A 24,596-nucleotide genomic window follows, 5' to 3' on the forward strand; every position below is an offset into this window, starting at 1 on the left:
GCAATTCATTTAAATTATGTATCTGGGACAGTGAATACTTAATTTCAAGTTAGAAACTGCACAAATTACTCTCATCAAAAGTAGGTTTGAAGCTGCAAACGTTGGAATACAAATATCACGACACAGATCTAACTAACAAGCATATGTGACGTGTAAATGGCAACTAAAAGTGAACAAACTTTGAACTTTACCTTAAATTGTCATTCCCATTGTTCCTGAGTGAATTCCCGACGAGAATTTCTGCTCCATTCATCCTTTCTGTATAGTTATTTCTGGCAGTGACAGAAATGGCATGAACTTTATATGTGCTCAATAAATCCACCCTCCACCAAGGACCATCTTCATTCTCTGCATGGGAGCAGGATCCATGTAAAAAATCGGAATCCGGGTTTCCATCAATTGCATTGATCGCATCGGACAGGAAACCTATGTGGTTGTCGTCGTTAAGAAGAAAACTTGACTGGGTGGCTCGCCCACCCAAAGCCACATTTTCACCTGAAAATAAACAAACGCATTAGGTTAGAGGATGCCTGTAGGGGTTACGTCACTAGTATAATACTCAGCGCTAAAACATGTTTATCTAACAGCAGAGTTATTCTTTAATACATCTACCGGGTACACAAGGCCCCCATGCTAGAGGTTTTTACATCATAAATACCGCATACAATTAAAGGCATGCAAGTCATGCATAATTGACCAACGTGACCATTCACAAGGAAATATTTACTTGAAAAACTTGAATCACTTTAAAGCCTTTGCACACAGATACCTGCACCAACGCTAGTTGTCTCAAGTAACATTTTGCCGGCACATTCAAAATTCCAGGATAATTAAAATTACCCTGAACTCGTGATACCTTTCCCACAAACTCTATACAATGAATTCAAGTATACATCTTTTAGTCTATGAGTAATGAGTAATTATCTCCTATATATTGTTAGAAATATGCATTCATATTTTTTTGCAGCATTAACAGCACACGTAATGTGGTTTTACGCTCAATGACATATGTACACACAAATATTGTACTATTGTCTTTAAAACTAATTTCCCATGACACAAAGAAGAGTCTTTTCCAGACCTTTGTTAAATAGGTCTCAATTTGGGCCTAGCAGTCATATTGTTCAAAATTGATGCCTTTTCACTGCACATTACACTGTATGTAATTTCTGCAGTACACTGTCAAGCAGAATCATGTTTCCTTATTTGCATGGGTATTTTTCTTCCTGGTTGTTCCATTAGATCACTGTATACTATTCATTCATAATAACCTACTGTTCACGGATCTAGTTTGCCCCACCATCTTCGGATGGCATTAGTATAGAGTTTTCTGAATCAATATTTATGTAGCGGGATTGTGCTCAAGTTCTATGACAATATGCCCCTTAGTAAAGTTGTGCTCTGATTTGCAGAGAAAGCAACACATTTGATCACACCATGATGATTCAGCAGTTTTAGTGATTTCCAATTTGAAGATAATATATAAAAATCCTCAGTTTTAGGGGGCTGAGAGAGCTTTCCTTAATGCTACTAGGGATGCTGTCTGTTTCTCTCTTGATTTTGCTGCCCACTTGGATCTTAGCATATTTTTGATTGCACTCTTCTCTGTAATGCCACATTTTGTGAGAGCCTTCATGGCAATTATTCTGTTCTGCATTTTAGAATTTTTGTATTAAATAATTTCAACTATTCAGCTGATCTAGAACTAGAAGTTTTTGAGCAGGCTGTTTACATTTATTGATTGTAATTCAGATATTTGTACTGTGTTGGGTGGAGCCTTACCTCTTGGACACGTTAAATCTTGAAACTGAGGCTTAACATTGTCTCCAATTCATTGAATTGTTGGTGTTCTGTGAAGGTACAATTTTGGGCTTTCTAAATTGCAGGGTCCCCCGCACCCACAAATTTGTGGTAGCAGAGGAGTGTTGCGATTTAGGAACACGTCCTTTCTGCTTTAGAAATGTCCCTTTTTGCCCTGTCCCTAGTCATAGTGGATTTTGATGTGTTCTTGGTTCTTGGTTCAAAATGCAGCTGCCAGATTAGTACTAGGTTTACCCAAATTCCAACCCATCTCAAAAGAAATTCATAAATTACTCTGGCTCCTAGTAAGAAACATTATCACATTATAGGATCTCTGCATTGCCTATAAAGCCTTGAATAATTCTGACCCTGACTTCCTTAGGCATCTTTTTAAATGGTACCAGCCAATCAGACTACTGCACTCTGCTGGTGCAAAACTAATTGTTACACCCAGATCACGGAAACAGCTAAGCTCTAGAACACTCTCCCCCCTCATATTAGATCCCTGCCCACAGTGTTCTCCTTCCGGATGGAGCTTAAAACTTGGCTGTTTTATAACTAATATCTTCATCCAAGCTTATTTCTTCCTAGTCTCCAGGCCAAAACACCTCAGGGTATACAAGTGTTCAATAAATGTTATTAACATAACAGAGTGGAGTTTCATACAGTGCAGGAGTACGGCACAGTGGAGTCGCACAGAACAGAGTATAGTACAGTGGCGTAGAATGGGATAAAGTGTAGTAGAGAGGAGTATAGTGGAATGGAGTACAATTAAGTGCAGTAGGATAGAGTAGAGTAAAGTGTAATATAGTAGAGTAACATGTAGTAGACTATAATGGTGTGGAGTGCAGTAGAGTGGCGTGCCACAGTATACAGCTGGGTAAAGTGTCATGTATTGGAGTACCATCTTGTACAGTCGAGTGGAGTGGAGTGTCATACACTATTGGAAAGTAATGTACACTAAATTAGAATGAAGTGGCATATGGTCTAGTTGATTTTTGCAGGGTGAAATGGTGTATAGTAGAGTGTTGAAGAGTGGTACAATGGATTAGCATACAGTGTTATAGAGTACAATGTCATTGAGTGGTGCAGAGTGGAGTGGTGTGTAGTGCAGTAGTGGCATAGAGAGGAGTACTGTGCCAGAAAAGAATGGAGTAACGTGGAGTACAGTGCCATCTGAAGAATTACGTATAGTGTCATATAGTTAACAAGATTATCATGGAATAGAATGTTGTACAGTGGCATAATGTGTGCCAAAGTGTTGTACAGTGAAATGAAGAGGTATAGATAGGAGTAAAGTACCTGAGACTGGTGCACAGTGTAGTAGAGTGTTGTAGAGTGGAGTTGCATAGATTAATGTAGTGTGTGAAACAGAGTGAGGTAAAGTCCCATACAATGGAGTAGAGTAACGTGGAGTGGTGTAACATAGTGTGGAGTAAAGTATGATAGAGCTTATTAATGTTCACAGAGTATAGTGGGATTCTTTGGAGTGTACTGGCATAGTGTACTTAGTAAACGGTTATAGATTGGAGTGGGGTCTTGTAAAGTAGAGTGGAGAGCTGGGTCACATAGAAAAGTGTATAGTGGAACAGAGTGTTATACATTGGAGTGTATGGTCCTGGAGTGCACAATAGAAATGGACATTGGACAGTACAGTTATAAGTTGGAGTGGAATGTCATAGATTGCCATGAAGTGTGGTAGACTTTTAAAGCATGGAGTTGTGGAGGAGAGTGTCATACGATAGAGTGGATTACCATAAAGTAAAGTAGCATACATTAGAATAGCAGAAAGTGGATTGTAGAAGAGTGGAGTGGAATAGCGTAGAACTGAGTGGTGTACAGTGGAGTGGTTTTGATTTGAGTAGGTTACGGTGGCTTCACGTAGATTGGAGTGGCATTTATTGAAGTAGCGTAGCATAGAACCAAGGAAGCTGTTATAAATTGTAATGGTGTCTCATACAGTAGAGTGAAGGGCTGTGTTGGACAGTGTTTGAAACTGTCAGTGGAGTAGAGTGTTGTACAATAGAGTATAAAGATAGATATTTGAGATAGCTGAGTGTATGGGGATAGAGTCTAGTAGGGTGGCATGGATGGTAGTGGAGCTTTGTAGAGTGGAGTTATATAAAATAGCGCAGTTTACACTAAAGTGGCGTAGAGTGGAGTAGCATAGACTGAAGTGGCATAAAGTGGAATAGCATAGAGTAGTGTAGACTGGAGTGCCATATAGTGAAGTGATGTAGAGTGTAATAGAGTACTGTGTAGTAGTGGAGTGGAGTGACATACTGTGAAATGGTTTAAACTAGAGTGGTGTAGTGTAGGATACAGTGTAATAGCGCACAGTAGAGTGGTGTACAGTAGTGTGGGATAGGGTGGAATACCATAGAGTAGAGGGGCAAAGACTGAAGTTGTGTAAAGTGTAATAGAATAGAATGGAGTGACAAACAGTGGAATAGCATACATTGGAGTCTAGAGTAGTGGTGTAGAGTAGAATAGAATAGAGTAGAGTGGAGTATAGTGGCATGGTGTTGACTGGAATAGCTTATGAATAGCTTATGGAGTGGCAACTAATAGAAGAGCGAAAAATGAAGTGGGGTAGAGTGGAGTGGCCAATAGTGGAGTGGCATAAAGTGAAATGACATTGAGTGGAATACCATATAATGGAGTAGCATATATTGGAATGGCGTACATTGGAGTTGCATACAGTTTACTAGTGTAGGGTAGAGTTGTATAAAGTCTAATAGAGTGGAATGGTGCAGAGCTGAGTGTTGTACAGCGGAATGGCATTGAGGGTAATAATGTAGACTGGAAAAGAGTGCAGTGGGATGGCCTATAATGGAGTGGTGTAGACTGGAGTGGCACACAGGGGTGCGGTGTAGAGTGTAATAGCATAGAGCGGAGTGGCATATATTGGAGAGGGGTCCAACAAATGCACAGAATGAAGTGGCATAGAGTGGAGTAGCGCAGTGATGCCTGTTGTACAGCGGAATGGCGTTGAGGGTAATGATGTAGAGCGGAGTAGAGTTCAGTGGAGTGGCGTATAATGGAGTGGTGTGGACTGGAGTGCCATACACTGGAGTGGCATAGAATGAAGCAGCGTAAAGTGGAAGACAGTACAGTGGAGTGGCATACAGTAGAACGGTATAGAGTGGAATAGCATATAGTGGAGTAACATCCAGTTGATTGACATACAATGGAGTAACATAGACTGGAGTGGCATACTTTGGCATTGTGTACATTGTATTAGCATAGAGTGGAGTAGTGTACAGAGGAGAGGCATAGTTTGGAATGTCATAGAGTTGAATAGCATATAGTGGAGTGGGTACAGTGGGATGCCCTACAGATGTATGTGAAATTTAGCAGCAGTGTAAATTATTGTGTGCACAGTAAGGCAAGACATCAAATTACGCTGCCTCAAGTTTCCCCGAATTTACCAATCAAAGCAGGGCTAAACATGGTGGCCTTGCACTCCTTGTGATGCAAGGGTACCACAATCCAATAATACAGTTAGACCTTAGGTATAATTTGGGCGGGTATACTTTGCAGTATACCGTTGTACATGGCAGTGACAAGCCAATACATAATTGGGTAATGGCTGTTTTCTGAGAATGAAAAGGCAGCTATATTCTTTTTAACCACACTTTGGCTGTGTTCAGTGTTAGGGCCTTAAATCTAGACAAGTGTGAGGTCCCTACTTACTACCACTTTATTAAAGTGGTAATACATAGGGAAATGTAATTATAGTTAAAAAATATATATTTTTAAATAAATTTACGTCCATATACTGCAAACATTTGTGAAATTCTGCAAACGTACTGCAGTGACTGATATCACTAAGTTTAAATGCCTTGGAACCTAGTAAAATACTTACCCTACTTAACTACCGGCACCAAAAAGCATCATTGCTGCACAATAATGTATAATTCTGGCAACTTCCATGTACATACATTCAGCTGTCTTTGCGCTTCAACAAATACATTAGTCTATGAAAAATGCATTGGAGTAAACACGCGTTTTGGGACCTGCTTTTTAATGCGCAACCTAAAAAGGAAGCACCACAAAAATTTACATCATCCAAAAATGTAGAAAATGCTATAGGTTTGGAAAGTTTTGTGGTGATTCATCATGTGGGTGGAAAGTTATTGGGGAGCTATTATCCAAGAAAATTCCTATCTTTGCGAATACCAACTATAACTTCAGAGTGGCAATCAGATTTATTGTGATTTCTTTCTTTTTATCTATTGTATTTATTACATATTTTGTTTGCCTGTTTACATGAGCCTAAAACCATAAATGTGTATTTTAGTTGTGCAAGTAGTACTCATGAAACTTTATATTTGCAGTCTATGTTTTTTGGGTGGGGCTTCCTTGCTACCTTTGGCAGGATTGTCCTCCATATGAAGCCCACACGAAATAAAACTCAATCATTGCTATTATAAAAAATAAAATTATATGTTTTTCCTAATGGCAAATTATCATGACCTATAAAGTAGTTTGTCTATCTCACTGCTTGTCCGTTTTTTTCATTTTGGTGCACAGCAGTACATAATGAAGATGGTTTGTGTTTGGCTTGTTGGGCATAGTTTTATTTTGTGAGCAAGAGAGCATGCAAATAAATTGTATGTAGATTATGACATATTTTGTTTGTTGGTTTCCATTAGCATGCAGCCATAATAGGTCTTTCAGTTGTTCATGTATTAACTCTGAAACTTACATAGGCACTTTTGTTTATTCGTGGGTCTTTCTTGCTATTTCTAATAGGATTGTACTATTTATGAAGGCCAAAGTAAATGAAAGGCAATCATTTTATTTGTTATAAAAATAGAGATTATGCTTTTTTGTGGGCAATTAAAATGTCCTCCAAATAGTAGTTTGTGTGACTCACTGCTAGGGGAATTTTACATTTTGCTGGAGAGGAGTTGTATACGAATTAAGTTTTTTGTTTGGCATGTTGTGTCACTTTTATTTTGTGAGCCACAAAGCATGCAAAGAAAACTTATGTAGATTAAGATGCATTCTATTTGTTATATATTTGTTTATGGGATTCGATTAGATTGAGACCCTTAATGGAACTTTCACTTGTTCATGTAGCAAATCTGCAACTTTACATATGCAGTCAGTTTATTTGTTTGGCTTCCTTGCTACTTCTAGTAGTATTGTGCTACAAGATATCACTAAGTTGAAAATCCTTATAGCATTAAAAACACTTACCATACTTACCTGATGTACCCAAAAGAATCATCAATGCACCCTAATATCGAATGCTGCCAAATTTCAGCAAAATCTGATGTGACATACTATAGACTATGTAAAATGCTTTGGATTTCAAGCCTATTATTCCTTGCACACCATGGCCAAACTTGACAAAAATTGCAGTCCTCTGTTAATGAAATGGGTGCAACACGTCTGAAAAGTTTCACAGACATTCATCAAGCAGGTGCAAAGTTATTAAGGAGCAAAAATCCAAAACAACCCTATCTATGGTGACCTTAACTATAACTACAGAACTTCTATTTCTACTCTGTAGTATGGTAATTGGAGGTGAAACAATGGAAAAATGTACGTATCACATTATACTCTGGGTAAACTTTATAGGTGACTTATTTGTCATATGGAGACGCTGTAAGTTAGATTAGGTCCTCATTGTGGAGGAGATAAACAAAATGATTAGAATTTGGCTTTTACAAGTAAGAGAATTCAGAGATAACTGGAGTTCATTGATGAATTAATAATAAACGTTGGTGAAAACAATGTTCCCGAACTACCACCATAGGCAACAGTATTTTTCATGTACATATCTGCCATCTCGCACCACTTATTAATATTACACCCTTTGTAATGTAGTTCCAATATTCCCAATAGGCTCTGCACATTGGAATAATAAATCCTGTGATTTAGATGTAGGACTGCGGTCGACTAGGTCTCTACCGAATCTATTAGACTTAATTGTGAGTGCCAGCTAGCTCAGAGGTCAATAGAAACTTTCTTGAATTAACAAGATGTTATTTGTTTCTGACAACTGCATAAACATGACAACTTTGTTTCCCAAGAATAAGAAATCAATCTCTAGAGTCGCGGGAACAATAGATAACTATTTTACTCAGTCATTCGTGCATGCTTCGTTTCACCAGAGGAGCTGAGAAAATAGAGAGACGGGCGTTTTCAATAAAAGTATTTATTGAACAGTCTTCTTTCTCAAGCATAAGAAATGTACTGCTACAATCGTAATACCGGTAATAAAATACAGAGTGTATAATACGAACAGTATTATAAAGTAGTACTGTAAAAGCATGATATGGTTTCTAAGCCATAAAGTGCCTTAAAACGGATAAAATACATACAGTGTTAAAATGATGGCTAAAAGTACTCAACTGGTGCTTCTAAAATACGCCTACCCCGATGTACCTGACCTAAGCCTAGCAAAAGGGAAGAAGTAAGGGAGGAGTAGTTTAAGCTTAGTATTTTCTGCCAAGAATCTAATCAAGAATTCTCTAAGGGTCTAACCAGCTCCGTACCTTGGTTTAGAATGAAGGAGGTCTTGTATCTCTCTCTCAGGACTCGATTTCCCAGCAACCCACAAGGGTAGCCTGGAAACACTGGACCTGAATTTCTCTGCAAGAGAAAATACAGAGTCTCTGAGTGCGTCAGCTGGAGGGTCGGCTTCCTTCGGCACTTGCTGCTCCAGGGCATCGGGCAAGTAGTTAGTCGATCTGCTCCAAACCACCGTGTGTCTGCTTGGGCAAATCTAGGCATATTTATACTATGAAGGTGCCGAGTTTGACGTGTGATTGGACTTAATAACGTCGTTGAAGACTCCATGATTTCCTAGATAAATTAGTATTCAGGCAAGGGGATGTCTCTAGCTGCTGAAGGCGGGTTTCTCTAAGAAATCGTTGCTGATTCTTGGAACATAGAGGAAGTAGCCATGCTGTATTTGGGCTGCATAGGCTCAGTCTAAATATGGTAATGATTTATATGCCTATATAAGGATAGGATAATCCGTACCTATATAAGGGCATGAATCGGGAAAATTTACACTAGGGTCCTAGATTCATTTACAACACCAACTCCACGATCTTAAGTTCAATAAGACTAAACCTGTAAGCACTAAACATATCTAAGGCAGCTGTATAGAATCTCACCAAAAATACAACATACAAAATTGCATTTGAAAAAGCTTGTTTGAATGTAATGAGTATAGCATAAGCAGGTTTTCATAGACATAAAGCATAGTATACATTCTATCATTATAAAATATATTCATGAAATGTCTCTGGAGTTTTACGGTAAGGAAAAATAAATGTTTCGAGATCATCCCATATCATACTTTATAAATGTTTTTGTTCTGATTATTAGGCCAAATATAGTCATTAAGCAGTTTTTCAAAAGAAATCTTGTTCTCTAAGAAAAGTTCTACTTTAAGCAGATTACTTCGTGCCAAAAGTTCTATTTTGGAAAAAGTTCGAATTAGTGGATTGTTTTGAAAAAATGAAGGCCGAATTTCTGAGTTCAGAGAACACTGGTTGAAATAATCAGAAGTTATTCTCTGGAGGGTCAGGAGAAAACATCAGATCATCTAGGCTGGCAAAGAAACCCTCTACCGTAGTAGGTGAAAGGGGAAACACTTCAGTTAGCAGATCAAAAGTGCATAAGTGTGGATCATCGCCGTCAACGTTTGATGCATTAGCAATGTACGTAGTAGAAGGTACCTGTACGCCTGTAGTTTCTCGTATCTCACCCTCAGTTAGACTTGCCGGTGAGACCTCAATTAATGCCTTCATCAGAATAGGCAGCAGTTGGGGCAATACGATGCATGAGCCGTTACTGGACCTAGCAAAGCGTCAACATCCGATGGCAGTACTGATGGAAGTGTAAGACAAATGTCCAACACGCATTCCTGTTCACAAAGCAGGCATCAAAGAACAGGTAAGATGCAATTTTGCCAGATTGGTCTAAACGATAGAAACCAGGTTGTGTTCAGATCTCTTAAACGAGCCAAGCCAAGAATCTGTGAAATTCTCTCACGATACTTCATGGAAAGGAGGCATTGTTCCATGGTAGTTTCGGTGTTGCTGGTGACCGGACTTGCCATATCGGAGCAAAAGGATTCAAATAGAATTGCTGTTACTTTACCCAAGATGAGAGGCAGGCAGCCAAACACAGAGTGCACGAAATTTGGAAAAATGCAGAGGACTGCTTCAAATGGTGTTATCAGTCCCGAAAAAATCTTCTTAAATACATGTGCGATGCCGCTGGTATCAGACATGTTTAAGATTTGACTTAACATTTCTGCAAAGTGTACTCGGCAGTTTGTTAATAATAATGCATGTATCTCTGCAGAAGATCTTGCAACTTTCAGATCATACGTTTCTCTAGACGAGGTCAGTGGCACATTTTTTTGTAAAAGAATGACTTTCATTCTACTTAAAGTATCAATTTGTATAGAAGAGATATTCAGTGAAGGCCATATGTCCGTCCCTCTGTCTGCCTTGTGCGTTGGATACAATACTTGCATACAAGTGACCATGGATGACACACTAACTAGATAAAAATGTATGAACGGGGGCTGCACACTAAGTGTTGCAGTTTTATGCAAGTTTAACCAGTGCGTGTGCTGTGTAAGGATTAGTGCCTGCACACTTTGAACATAGACTGTATATGGCCTGGTGTCAACCGACCACCAGGGCTCCAAACACGCACACTAACTAGATAAGCTTTTCCTAGCAACATGCCACCACAGCTGTGATCATTCAACATAACGTAACTGCCATTGGATAGTTGCCTGAAAATTGGTTCTATCACTGTGGAGGGTGTCCCGTGCAGATGGCATGAAAGGTTATTTGCAGAACCGTTGCAGGCTCCGTGTAAATTAATTCCTTTGCACAAAAGTGTACCGCTTAGTGAATTCATGCAATTATTACCACAAAGGAATACCTCTTTTCCCTTATTCCAACATTTATGTGTGTACGGTAAAGTCCAGGTCGACTTAATGTATTCTTTACCCAACCTTTAATACAGGCCCGCTGGTATATGCTGTAGACAATACTCGAACTTGAAAATCGTCACTGGTATCGTAATGGTGCCATGTATTATCCATTCAATGACAGGCTTCTCAGAAACTGTTAATGGTAATCTTGTCAGTTTTCCAATGCTCAGCACCGTATAGTCTGCTCCTTTGTGTGCCAAAGATATTTGTTTATCTGTAATGTTAAATACAGAAAACAATGATGTTGTGTTGATTAGACGCCATGGCACATAGCCTGAATGCAGATTTTCCAGCGTCCAGCCCAGCTGCATTATAGAACGTAATTAAGACTGTAACATTAGCAAGTCCTGCTCTATTATGTCAATTGCAGATGATACAATGCTGTCCAATGAATATATTCTGGACGACGGAGTTGTTAACCCATTGTCTACTACAGAGAGAGTTTTCTCCAAATTAATACGATCAATTTCTCGTATTCTTTCTGCAGTTTCTATTTGCGCCACTTTCCAAGCCTCGTTGTACGCAGCATATATACCGGCGTATATGAAACATTTTTGACGTGGTTTGCGAGGCCCCATTAAGAAATCTCGCAATTCATTGCCTTCTTAGTAAAGATAAGTGTTGTTTGATTTCCGGAAGTGTAGATTTCTGTAGCCACTCAAGGCACAGTTTTCCTACACTATATGTTGTTACTATCCCTGGATTTTGTCTCTGGGAATATCTTGGATCTGTCCTGTTCATTTTGAACCCCTGTGTTTTTTCCAGGAATCTATCATGACAGTTATTAGTGTCTGTGGGCCAGATTAACCATTTTTTCCAATCAGGATTAGTTCTGTTCTGTTTTAAAATATATGGTATGTCTACCTCCTCCTCTGTAGCATTATCACTGTCAGATGTCGGTTTAGGTATAGACCGTTTATTTAAATCTTTTATCTTAGCTAGGTCAAGACAAGAAGTTTATTGAACAGTGTAATTGAAAAACATTATTTGCTCTGGTATAATGCAGGCTCTGAACAGAGCTTCTAAACCTTGCACCTGCCAGTCTGTTGTGCCCCAGACAGTTTTAGTCTCTATTTTGTCTTTCCAAATGTCAAAACCTAAATTAGACAGCTGAGCATAAAAGTTTGCAGAATACATTTGTTTAGTATCGGTCAACATTGTTTTTAGCCCTGTCTTATTCTCATTTTTGAAATAAAACATTTCTGCATTTGTAACATTAAACCCTGTGAAATATGGAAACTTTGCATAGAACGTTTTTGCGCTGCCTTTTGGTGGTGTTGGACAATGTTCCCATTGTTTATATGTATAAATATTTCTAGGGTGTGCTGATTTATGAAATAATGGTGACCATAATGATTAAAACAATACATTTGTTCATAATCTGATAAACCTTGTTTGTATTCGTGTTCAGTAAATTTAGCCAACATCTCTAAATCTGACATCATCTTATTAATAGTCTCAAAGTCCCAATCATCAAAAAATGTGTTTGGTGATACAAAGTCACTTAAAGAGATCTTGAACTGGTGCGGAATCTTCAGAAGCTCTACCAGACCATAGATGTCATACTCAGTTTTGTCCCATGCTATACCACCAGGTATAGGAACGGCTGTGATGTTCACTGATGAGAGATCTCTTCTTTCACGATGGGAAGATTTATGAGGTCTCAGCGCCAAGTTGATTTTCTGACTTGCTGTGTCCATGGTATTATATTTTCTATCAACCATTCTTCCAAAGCTCAAAACCAGAATGAGCCAGAGGATGAGGAAAAGTACTCCTAACATAATCCAAAATTCAATCCATGGTGAAACCAGATATATTTTCTCAAGTTGATGAAGCAGTTTTTTTATTTTGACTTTGAGAGTGTTATTTGCTGGCATATCTTCGAGGTTACTGGGATCCTCAGAAAATGTATCAAAGTTGATAAAATAGCCAGAGACAGTTCTGTCAATTGTTGGAATTGCATCAGGATTGTTATTAATCTTTGGAGCTGCTTCTTCCTTTGTCATATTTGTATAGTCAGAGGCTTTATCATTGTAGACTGGTGTTTCTTGGCGAACTGTTATTTGGTTCTCAAGAGGCACGAGTTCCATGGCTTTGTTACATAGTCCTTCTTTTCTTACTGCAGGTTTATCAAAGGTGATAAGTCTTTCAGTTTGAACCTCTTGAATAGTAGCTAGATTTGGTCTTCTGCTACTTCTTGGGAGTCCACTGGGCCTACTACTTATTATTGGCCACATGATTGTGGTTTGACCAGGTCTATGGACACAACTCTGTTCTCCCTTTTACCAGCAAGGGGCGGTAGTACTACTGATCTTGTTCCTTGGATTGCCAAGATAGTTACTGCTTTTCTGTAAGAAGGCCCAAATTCCTTTTTTACCGCAATCTTTTCTCTGACAAGATCCCCAATCTTTGGAATCCAGACAGGTCTGGCTAGGACAGGTGGTTTTTCTTCAGTGGATGTTGGCTTTTGTGTTGCGTTACTTAGACTTTTTCTTTTTGCGTACAAGTCCTGTAAATCAGCCAAACGATCTTTGACATCAAAGGGTTTTTGTTCCACCACTGAAGTTTGACAATCGAGGTCTTCGATTAACATTCTAGTACCAAATAGCAATTCATACGGAGTGATTCCACTCAGAAAATTTCCTTGCAGATTGTTAAGACTATGTTGGACACTTATTAGATGTTTGACCCACCCATCACCCGAACCTAATACCTTAGCTGTTATGGATTGCTTTATGTCACATTTTTTTCTTTCCACTACCGCATTACCCTCAGGATGGAAGGGACTAGATACCGCAATGCAACACCCAAACTAGCCGTGGCCTCTTTGTAAGCTCGAGAGCTAAACGCAGGACCCTGGTCAGAATGTAGCATGCCTATTGCGTATGTGCCGATAAAGACTCGCAAATCCTTTATAACAGTTCTGGCGTCAGCCAAGCGCTGGAGCCACATCCAAATAAATCTTGTGCAGGAGTCCACTGCGACCATGATATATTTATAGTTGCCATCCCTTGTTAAGGGATCACAGTGGTCCAGGTAAACGCATGCTAGCGGTTTATCTGAAATAATAAGGGGCGTCTCTGCAGGTCGTTTTACTGTCTAAACTTTTGTTTTCTGGCATTTTTCACATTCTAGAACATCATTTCTAGTTTGCTTTCTCATGCGCGGCCACCAATATCTCTGTTTTAATAATGATACTGTGGCGGAAACCCCTGCGTGTGCAGACGCTAGTTCCTCATGTGCTGCTAAGATTAGTCCTAACCTATGTTCCATGTTTGGAATTGCCCTATCCCCCACTCCAAGGATTTGAGCAAAAGGAACATTGTTCGCATCAGTTATATATGAGTACTTTACTGGAAAGCCTTTCGGGAGTGTCTTACCACTGTATTAGACTGAAGCAGTGACAGCTTGCATTATTTTGCTGTCTAATTTTGTCTTTGACCGAGTGATCGCAGCTACGGAAGCCGTTTGCACAGCTGCCTTTGCTGCTTCATCAGCCAATGAATTCCCTGCAAAGTGAACGCCATCACGTTGATGACTCAGTGTACGAATCACGTGAGTCTTTTGTAGTTCTTTCTGCAAAAGAACTACTTTTTCCCAAAGCGTTTTATGCTTAATTGTGCCACCTTTTGCATCTTTGAAACCATTTTGAACCTAGTTCTTTAGGTACGCATTGTAAGATTGTACGCACTAATACGAATTGCACACTATTAGTATGGGGAATTCGCGATCGGTATTTTCAAGCGCCATCTTAAAAGCTTGTAGTTCAGCTCGCTGAGCTGTACAGTCTCCGAGTGATTGAGTTTTAGTGACCATAGGTCTAAATTTACCTACGCGCCAACGACCTTTAACGATCGTGCACGCAGCACTATAGGCTTGATTACCCCCAACTGCGGGCTGCACTGATCTGTCTGTATAGATTATATATCAATCACAGCATTTCAATCAATCACAGCATTTATATAGCGCACTACTCACCCAAAGGGTCTCATGGTGCTAGGGAGGGGGGGTCCGCTACTGCTCGAACAGCCAGGTCTTGAGTTGCTTCCTGAAGGCGAGGTGGTCCTGGGTCAGGCGGAGGTGGGTCGGGAGGGAGTTCCATGTCTTGGCCGCGAGGTAGGAGAAGGACCGTCCTCCTGTGGTGGCTCTTCGGATGCGGGGGACGGCAGCGAGGGCGTGGCCGGTTGATCAAAGCTGGCGTTTGGGAGCGTAGAAGTTGAGGCGGCTGTTGAGGTATCCCGGGCCTTGGTTGTGTAGGGCTTTGTGTGTGTGGGTGAGGAGTCGGAAGGTGATTCTCTTGTTGACCGGGAGCCAGTGCAGGTCTCTCAGGTGTCCGGAGATGTGGCTGCGACGGGGGATGTCCAGGATGAGACGTGCTGAGGCGTTCTGGATCCGCTGAAGTCTCTTCTGGAGCTTGGCGGTGGTTCCGGCGTAGAGGGAGTTGCCGTAGTCCAGACGGCTGGTGACGAGGGCCTGGGTGACCGTCTTCCTGGTCTCGGTGGGGATCCACCGGAAGATCTTGCGTAGCATGCGCAGGATGTTGAAGCACGATGAGGAGACGGCGTTGACTTGTCTGGTCATGGAGAGGGAGGAGTCCAGGATGAAGCCCAGGTTGCGTGCGTGGTCTGTTGGTTGGGGTGCGCTGCCCAGGGCGGGGGGCCACCAGGAGTCGTCCCAGGTGGAGGGTGAGGATCCCAGGATGAGGACTTCCGTCTTGTCCGAGTTCAGTTTCAGGTGGCTGTTCTTCATCCATTCGGCCACCTCTTTCATCCCTTCGTGTAGGTTGTCTCTGGCGGTGGCGGGGTCGTTGGTGAGGGAGAGGATCAGCTGGGTGTCGTCAGCGTAGGAGATGATGTTGAGGTTGTGCTGGCGTGCGATGTCTGCGAGGGGGCCCATGTAGACGTTGAAGAGGGTTAGACTGAGCGAGGAGCCTTGAGGGACGCCGCAGATGACTTCGGTGGCTTCCGATCTGAACGGAGGGAGGCGGACTCTCTGTGTCCTTCCGGCGAGGAAGGAGGTGATCCACTCTAGTGCCTTCTCCTGGACTCCGACGTTGCTGAGGCGCTGTACTAGGGTACGGTGGCAGACAGTGTCGAAGGCCGCGGAGAGGTCTAGGAGGATGAGGGCCGCTGTTTCTCCGTTGTCGAGCAGGGCACGGATGTCATCGGTGGCAGCGATCAGGGCGGTCTCGGTGCTGTGGTTTGCCCGGAAGCTTATCCGTAATGTTCTAGAGGCAGAATCTCAGTTGGCAGGGGACATTCGTACTCGTATTGTAGGAATTCTTGTGTTTTTAAGTAGGGGTCAAACACGTATTCAACATCTGTTGCAGCTAGAGAGTTAACCCATTGTATCCATCTTGGATGTAAGGCCTTTGCATTGGGAATGCTTGCCTTTGTCACTGCCTCTAAGGCAGGTACAGGTGTAACGATCATTATGCGTTGATCCTGTGCCAGGGCTCCCTCCTTTGCTACTGCAGTTTGAACCGCTGTCAGAATTTTTTCTGTAGAAGTAAATTTTATTTCTGCTTGTGTGTACAAGTTTGATTTATATGCTATTGGTACCTTTTCACCTTCATTAAAGGTCAGGTATGTGAATCCGCATGTCCCTGGGATGATTCGGATCACTAGGTTGCGTGTATTATCACGTGTATCTAATTGTGTTTTTGCTAACATGTCTGTTTGTACTGAACGCAAAATTTCTGTGTGCGTTTTAGTCCAATTAGTTGGTTTGAAATCAGGTTTGATTAGTTGGTAGAGAGGTTGAAGCCTTTCTGCGTAATTCAGAACATATGTTCTTCCAAAATTCAGGAAACCTAGAATTGACTGTAAGTTCTTCAGCGTTCTTGGAGTGTGGAGCAGCCCACATTTCTCTGGAAAGTTTGATGCCAGGCTTTTGCCTTCACTTGATAACTAGTATCCTAAGAATAGGACGTTAAAGTGGGCAATTCGTGATTTTATAAATTTGAATTTGTACCCTTCAGAAGCAAACCCAAGGATTATGGTGTTCACTCTTTTCAACTGTACGTCCAAATCATCATCTGTAAGATAGATATCCTCGACATATGATAATTGCAAAAATAACATTTGATGGACAGAATGCAAAACAATGTCATACATTCATCCCAGTACAGAGATCTGGGCCTAATTCCATCGTTTTTTTGCACTCCACACCACCCACATATGATAATGCCTCATCATCGTACATTTGTAGTAACTCTGTTACTCTGGCTGAAAATAACGCTGGACTATTCTTGAATCCCTGGGGGAGACGGCAAAATTGTCCCTGTGTCCCCATAATTGAAAAAGCGGTCAAATGCCTATTTTCTGGTGCAATGTTTCGACAGAAAAACCCATTTGAAATGTCTAATGTGGTATTATATTTTTTCCGCACTATGTTATTCATCAGTGCTGCACTATGTGCATTTTGTACTGCAAATGTTTTGCAACACGAGTTTAGGTGTCTCTGTAATCCAAAACTAAATGATATGAGTTGTCTGGTTTGGAGATGGGAAACAAAGGATTGTTCATTGACGAGGTGAGTGTTTCAAGTTGATTTAAAATCTCTCTGACTTGTTTTTTAGCTTCTTGCTTAACTGGATACTGCCTTTGTGCAGTAGGTTGATTTTTTAACTGAATTTTATGGTGAGCCACAGCCCATTTTCTTGCTTATGTGTATTTTTTATGAATAGGAATGAGATTTGAGAAGGCTGTCAAAATTACTTCCTCGCCATGTGGGCACTTCCTAACAAATTCAGGTGGCCAGTCTTTTTCAGCTAGAAGAATGTCATAGCCCTTAGAGTGCTTCATCCAAAAGAGTGCTCTTATTTTTCTAGTTATGTCCCCCTCCATCCGGAGTGTTACTTCATATAACTTGTGAGGTACACTAACCCTGGTGTCGGCAGTTTCAACCTGAATGCATTCATTCAAGTCCACTGTCTCCAGCTGATCCATCAGGATCCTGTGAACTATTGTGACTTCTGCTGCACTGTCTAGCATTGTCTGGGCCCACTCCCCGTTCTTGAGTTGTGTCCTCAAGATCCTCTGCATTTATGATCTTTAATCTTGCTCCCTTCTTTTTTGTGAATTGGGTTTTCTTATTTTTTGGAACGTGCTGTTCTTCTTTGGACTTCACACATTCCTCTTTCTGTTCTGATCGTCCTCTCCTCTCTGATTTCTGCGCAGAAGTCTGAAAGGTACGAGAGGAAAGAGTATCAGTATCTTGATATCTATTAGGTTTTCTTAAAGTATCCCTATTTCTAAGGTTATACCTTTTCTCAGAGGGTTCCCGTTGGGGAGACCTACCTCCTTTTTTGGGGAGATCTTCCTCTGTACTGAGAATGTTTCTCTTTATGAAGTGTCTGTTTAGTATTTTCCCACTTCTTCTTTAGGAGTAGTGAGATTATTCAGTTAGCTGGGGGTTTAAGGATTTCCCTCCCAAACTATCTCTACCTAGTTCTTCATATGATTTTTCAATAATCCTTGCAAGCTCATATGGTTGGTCTGCTATATCTATTTCTTTTAACTTCTGGCAGATTTCCACTGATGCTGCTTCACCTTTGATGTTGGCTAATAGTATAGCGGAGACCTGTTTGAAAACCTTTCAGAAATTTCATACCCAGATTTAAGGCAGGTTCTGGTCCGTATACATTTTGAATCTGGCTTAGAACGTCTGGTATTACCGCCATAGACGGAACACCATGTGTTTTTGTGTAGATTGAAGCAAAGACTGTACCCCAAGTGTCACAGTCCTCCACATGTGGTGCTATCCCGATTGGTAAACAGATTGTCAGAATTCTGTTTTTCTCATGAGGTGTTTTATCAGGGAATACTGCCTCAATTTGAGTAATCTTTTTGAGCTAACCTAAACAGAATTTGTTCCTTTTTGGCAGGCATCTTACCAATGACTGATTGTATAGTCTGTGGTGTATTTTTGTTTGTGTTCCCCTGGTCAGGGGTGTGCTGTGGAATCCTTACAGTAGGTTGTACTGTTAAGGTCCACATGACATATTGAACCAATTGTCTATGTATTTTAATTAACTGTTTCAGCTGTGCTAGCAGTTCTCTATCTTTCAAACTTTCTATGTCAGGATGTAGTATAGCTGGCTAGTACCGGCCATGTAGCTCCTGGTCTTACAAGTGGACCGAGCCTGTTAATGTGATTTTCATGTTTTAGGGCGCCTTTTAACCAGAGCTGATGCTCTTGGTAGGTTAATGGAATTTCAAGGTCCTCGTAAGGAACGTATTCCTCTGGAGCTTCCTCTACTTTGTAGTAGTGAAACTCGTGTGTCCTTCCATCTGCTGGAGGAAAATGAATCCATTAATAGAATACCTCTGTCTGCCGATATTCATGTGCCTCTATAACAAATAATATGGTACCATCTCTCGATGATACATTATAAATGAGTTTGTAAGTTATAGTTTTCCTTACAATTACCGGAATGACTATAGCATCAGGGTCATTCTGTAGCCTATTTCTGTCATCTAGATCTGCCTGTACTGCTGCTGCAGCTAATTCTTCATCAATAATCATTATTTTACTGTTTGAAAAGTTTGCAGAACAAGTTTCAAGGAAACAAAGATTAGGTGCACAATATTTTGGAACACTGTATCCTTTTACGTTGCAAAAACCAAAAACGAATACATAGGATTTTTCGTCCTACTCAGCTTTGGCGGATATTTAGCCTTTCACCCACTCCAGACGTCTATTGGAGTTTTTACGGGAGAAAGGGGCCTGTGTGAAAAGCACGACTGAGTTACTCTAGTGTCTAGCGGTAAATTATCGCCTTACCAAACGTTGGGCGCCATGTAGTGTAGTTCCTATATTCCCAATAGGCTCTGCGCATTGGAATAATAAATCCTGTAGTTTAGATGTAGGACTGAGGTCGACTAGGTCTCTAGCAAATCTATTAGACTTAATTGTGAGTGCCAGCTAGCTCAGAGGTCACTAGAAAATTTCTCAAATTAACAAGAAGGGATTAGTTTCTGACAACCGAATAAACATGACAACTTTGGTTCCCAAGGATAAGAAATCAATCTCTAGAGTCGCGGAAACAATAGATAACTATTTTACTCAGTCATTCGTGCATTGTTCGTTTCACCTGAGAAAATAGAGAGACGGGCGTTTTCAATTGAAGTATTTATTGAACAGTCTTCCTTCTCAACCATAAGAAATGTACTGCTACAATCGTAATACAGGTAATAAAATAGAGTGTATAATACAAACAGTATTATAAAGTAGTACTGTAAAAGCATGATATGGTTTCTAAGCCATAAATTGCCTTAAAACTGATAAAATACATACAGTGTTAAAATGATGGCTAAAAGTTCTCAACTGGTGCTTCTAAAATACGCCTACCCCAGTGTACCTGACCTAAGCCTAGCACAAGGGAAGAAGTGATAGAGGAGTAGTTTAAGCTTAGTATTTTCTGCCACAAATTTAATCAAGCATTCTCTAAGGGTCTAACCAGCTCCGTACCTTGGTTTAGAATGAAGGAGGTCTTGTATCTCTCTCTCAGGACTCGATTTCCAAGCAACCCGCAAGGGTAGCCTGGAAACACTGGAGCTGGATTTCTCGGCAGGAGAAAAGACAAAGTCTCTCAGTGCGTCAGCTGGAGGGCCGGCTTCCTTCGGCACTTGCTGCTGCAGTGCGTCGGGCAAGTAGTTAGTCGATCTGCTCCAAACCACCGCGTGTCTGCTTTGGCAAATCTAGGCATATTTATACTATGAAGGTCAGTTCTTCAAAAACTCCATGATTTCCTAGATAAATTAATATTCAGGCAAGGTGATGTCCCTAGCTGCTGAAGGCGGGTTTTTCGTAGAAATTGTTGCTGATTCTTGGAACATAGTAGAAGTAGCCATGCCGTATTTGGGCTGTATAGGCTCAGTCTAAATATGGTAATAATTTCTATGCCTATATAAGGATAGGATAATCTGTACCTATATAAGGGCATGAATCGGGAAAATTTACACTAGGGTCCTAGATCAATTTACAACACCTTCAGGGAATTCTACCGAGCCAGAAGAGTTTGCAGTACGAATTAATATAGTAAAATAGAAAGGCAAATGTTAACTAAATTCAGGGCAAGAGGGTACAGTGAAAATATTATGGCTGCAGCCTCCAAATAAGCCAGGAAGTACACAAAGGAAGCAGCATTTATTACTGCTACCAGAAGGGAAAAAAGGAAAGGGATTCAGATTTATCGCCACTTAGAACTGAGAGCATTTGGGAGTGACGGCTGCCCTTAACAAATATTGACATCAGATTACAAGTTACACTATTATTGGTCCTAATATTCCTAGGAGACCTCCTATTTGTTTTATATGTGCTCAGTCAATGCGAGATTCCTTATAAGAAGTGATATAACAAAATGGTGAGAGGGAGATGACATGGTTTTCCCTGAGGGTGGTATTTATGAAATGCAACAAATGCAAGGTATGTCAGCATGGAGTTAATATCACCACAAATCAAAACACCATGGGTCATATTCTCAAGGAGTTATCGGCGACTTAACAGCACTTTATCGCAACCAAAGTTGTGATAAAGTAATCACCCCTTTCACAACCTGGTGCTAACAGCCCATAGCACCAGTATACCCGCAATAGCAGCCAAAAAACATCGCCACAGACGACCCCGGCAACTATCGCTAATGAGATGCAGAGTAGGCATTCCTGAGCAAAAAGCTGCAACAACACCACTTCACAACATTCTCAATGACCAGCCAGATAGGCGATACGACCACAAAACATGCGATAAGGCACATTAGCAGCAGGAAACTAACACCTGTACTGACCTGCTGCAAAGTCCGACCACAGCCTGTACCACAAAAGGGAGCCCAGCTCAAAGACATACCTGAAGGGCAACAGATGCCATGGAGCCACTGATAATGCAGCATGGAGCCCCAACAGGACCACAACACCCACTGCCACTATCCCAGGGACCCCTCCGGGCACCCCCCGGCAAAGGCATGCCACATCAACTACACGGAATCATGTACCAAATAATCCTGCTGATGTCCCACTATCACATCTGGTGACATGCATGTGTTGTCAAAAAAATGAGCATCACACCTTTATCTTCAAATCAACAAATTAAAGTTTATTCAAATAAACACAGAACAGAAAAGAAAACACATTGCTGCTCCCCTTTGACAATCCGTAGGACACAACCTGCAAGACAAAAATCATGATGAGTAGGTGTGTCCTGTGCACATCAAGGGACACGGATAGAGCAAATGAGAGAGGGAGACACAGAGTGAGAGAAAGAGAGAGAGAGCGTGATGGACGGATAGAGATGGGAAGAGAGTGATAGACGGACAGAAAGGGGGAGGGAGTGATAGACAGACAGAGAGGGGGAGAGAGTGATAGACAGACAAAGAGCAGTAGGGAGACACAGATACCAAAATAGATGGACAGGGAGAGAGAGTGCCCACACTGCGCATCCAGGCCACACTGCTCAGCTGCTGACACCGGTGTGCCTCCAACTACATGCCGGTATGTAGTGCAGTTCATCAGGTCCCTCATCTGAAACATCCTTCATCTGAAACAGAGTCCAGATAGGGGAATGGCAAAGTACATACAATTGCACACAACATAATCTCCTGTCCGCCCATGCGCACCCAGGCAGATGCACACCAGCCCCTCCTGCTGCCCAACAGTGCCTGCCCGCCCCTGCATACCCAGGCAGATGCACCCCAGCCCCTCCCACCGCTCAGCAGTGCCTGCCCACCCCTGCACACCCAGGCATATGCACCTCAGCCCCTCCTGCAGCCCAGTTCCCGGTGCTCACCTTCCGCTACCGGTCTGTAGAATAGAGGACCTACCATGTGCTGCTGCAGGCTCCAAGCCCTGGGCCCGCGGATAGGGCAGCCTCCGAATCATGCAGCCTCGCTCCGCAGGCCACCAGGTCTCACTTCTGGTGCTGGGCCTTGATTACGCTATAGCTGTACAGTGCACATGGCATCATTGCAGGCAGCACACCTGCGCAGCCCTTGAGGTGTCACTAACTCTGTGACCAGCGAGGCCACGCCTGGTGGCAGTAGGCCCGTGCTGCCCGCTGGCTCAGGCCTACACTGCGGTCCAGCGGGGCACACAAAACCTGAGCTGTCTGGACCGCCGGTACGGGGCATCATCGCAAGCTGTACACCCGCTCATCACTTACGTTGCCCCTACCTCAGTGCACTGAAAGTCACCATCCCGTGGTGGTGTGTCTGTGACTTCCGCAGTACATCAGGTGCCACCAAGTCAGTTCCACAAAAGCCATGGACCCTCTATGATTGGGTATCTGGTGCGGACCCCATCATGTCACCTCTGGACCGGTGGAATGTGATATCGCAGGCCACTGGGCTCCCATGCCCACATGCACACCACACAGATACACCCTGAGAGAGGTCGTAAATGGTGTCAAGCATTTGTACCCGGCCTCTTTTTATTGCCCGGGTCACATGTCCTGTGCCATGAGGGAGTGGCTGTACCATGCTGAAAACTAGACCTGTGACGGGAAGACCACTACAGGGAAGTCCTGGCACATGTAGTGCTGTGGGTCCCCTCTTGTGAGAGTAACCATAGTGGGCTGGCCTGGCATATGCCAGTTCAGCGTACAGGTTTGTACAAAGATCCCAGGTCTCTAGGTGTGGTCCATACAGGGCTGTACAAGGAAGTAACAAATGCATGTGTAGCTGTTGTGCCATCGACGCGACCCGGACAACATTCGCAATGTGTCACCCTGTGACCCAAGTCCAACCACATTTGCCACATGGATGTAGAAGAAATTTACTGACCCTGCATTCATCCATACTGCCCCACTTGAAAGACCATGGACACACCACATCTATGACATCTATGTGAAAAGGAATGTTTAATGCACATTCAGTGGAGTGTTGCATCTGGAGCATTCCAGGGCCATGCAATCCCCACTTCACATTGATGGCCTATGGAGGCCCTGCCAGAGTCCTTCAGAAAATGTCAAGTCCTAAGGAAGAGGAAGTGTTCAGTCTCAGTCGGATTGCTGTGTAATTGGCAATCAGACAGAATATGGCAGTCCATGTCGAGGTCCAAGGTGAGTGTCGCAGGGTGCATCGGGGGACAGTGGAAGGTGATGATGCAGAAGGCACTACCAAGCTGAAACTGGTCATTTGGTGAAGATAAATGCTACTGCGTCCTTATTACGATGAAGGAGGTTTTATCCTCATGTTCGTCCTCTGCTGTTCCATGTGCCTCACGTGTGGGCTTTGGTGTTTTGTCTCCAGCACTCTGTGGCATTGACACCTGAGGAACCGGAGGTGGAATGCCTTTCACTCTGTGTGGCACTGACACTTCAGGGGGTGGAGATGCGGATGTGGTGGTAGCAGCAGCATGCATCAGCGCCAGGCCTTGTGGCAGCAATGCCATGAGAATGGTCTTGATGTCATTATAGAACCCAGCTACCACTCACATGTGCGCAGTGTGGCAGCTGCTCTTTCCGCTCTGGCACACTCCATGGTCTCCAATAACCCACGCATGTGTCCCAACTCCCAGGTGACATCGCGGGAGCCACTCTGACTGGAAAGTTGTTCTAGACTCGGAGTCAGGGCTCCAGCAATGTCAGCCATGGTCCTTTGGAGAGCATAGAGCAGACTGTGGGTGTCTGTTAGGGACTGTGAGTGGTCCCTGATGGGACATAGACACCCACGTATGGCATCCAATTTGTCTGCCATGCGTTCGAAGCCCACCCACACCTATTCAGCCAGCTGCTCCTGGCTCCTCAACACACAATGTTGGAAGGCCATGTGTTCTTCATTGGGCTCCTGGGAGGCAGCCGTGGTGGTGGGTGCTACTTG

General features: G+C 42.4%; 1 protein-coding gene across 1 annotated transcript in view; it reads right to left on the minus strand.

Moving 5' to 3' along the window:
• LOC144761997 (fucolectin-like) overlaps positions 1–24,596 on the minus strand; it is a 1,241,072-nt gene that overhangs the window by 189,524 nt on the left and 1,026,952 nt on the right. Inside the window, exon 5 of the mRNA XM_078647164.1 lies at positions 192–495. Within this exon, the coding sequence (XP_078503290.1) occupies positions 192–495 (304 nt within the window). The remainder of the gene's footprint in view (positions 1–191; positions 496–24,596) is intronic.

The sequence above is a fragment of the Lissotriton helveticus genome, chromosome 6 (assembly GCF_964261635.1).
Source record: "Lissotriton helveticus chromosome 6, aLisHel1.1, whole genome shotgun sequence".
Lineage (NCBI taxonomy): Eukaryota > Metazoa > Chordata > Amphibia > Caudata > Salamandridae > Lissotriton > Lissotriton helveticus.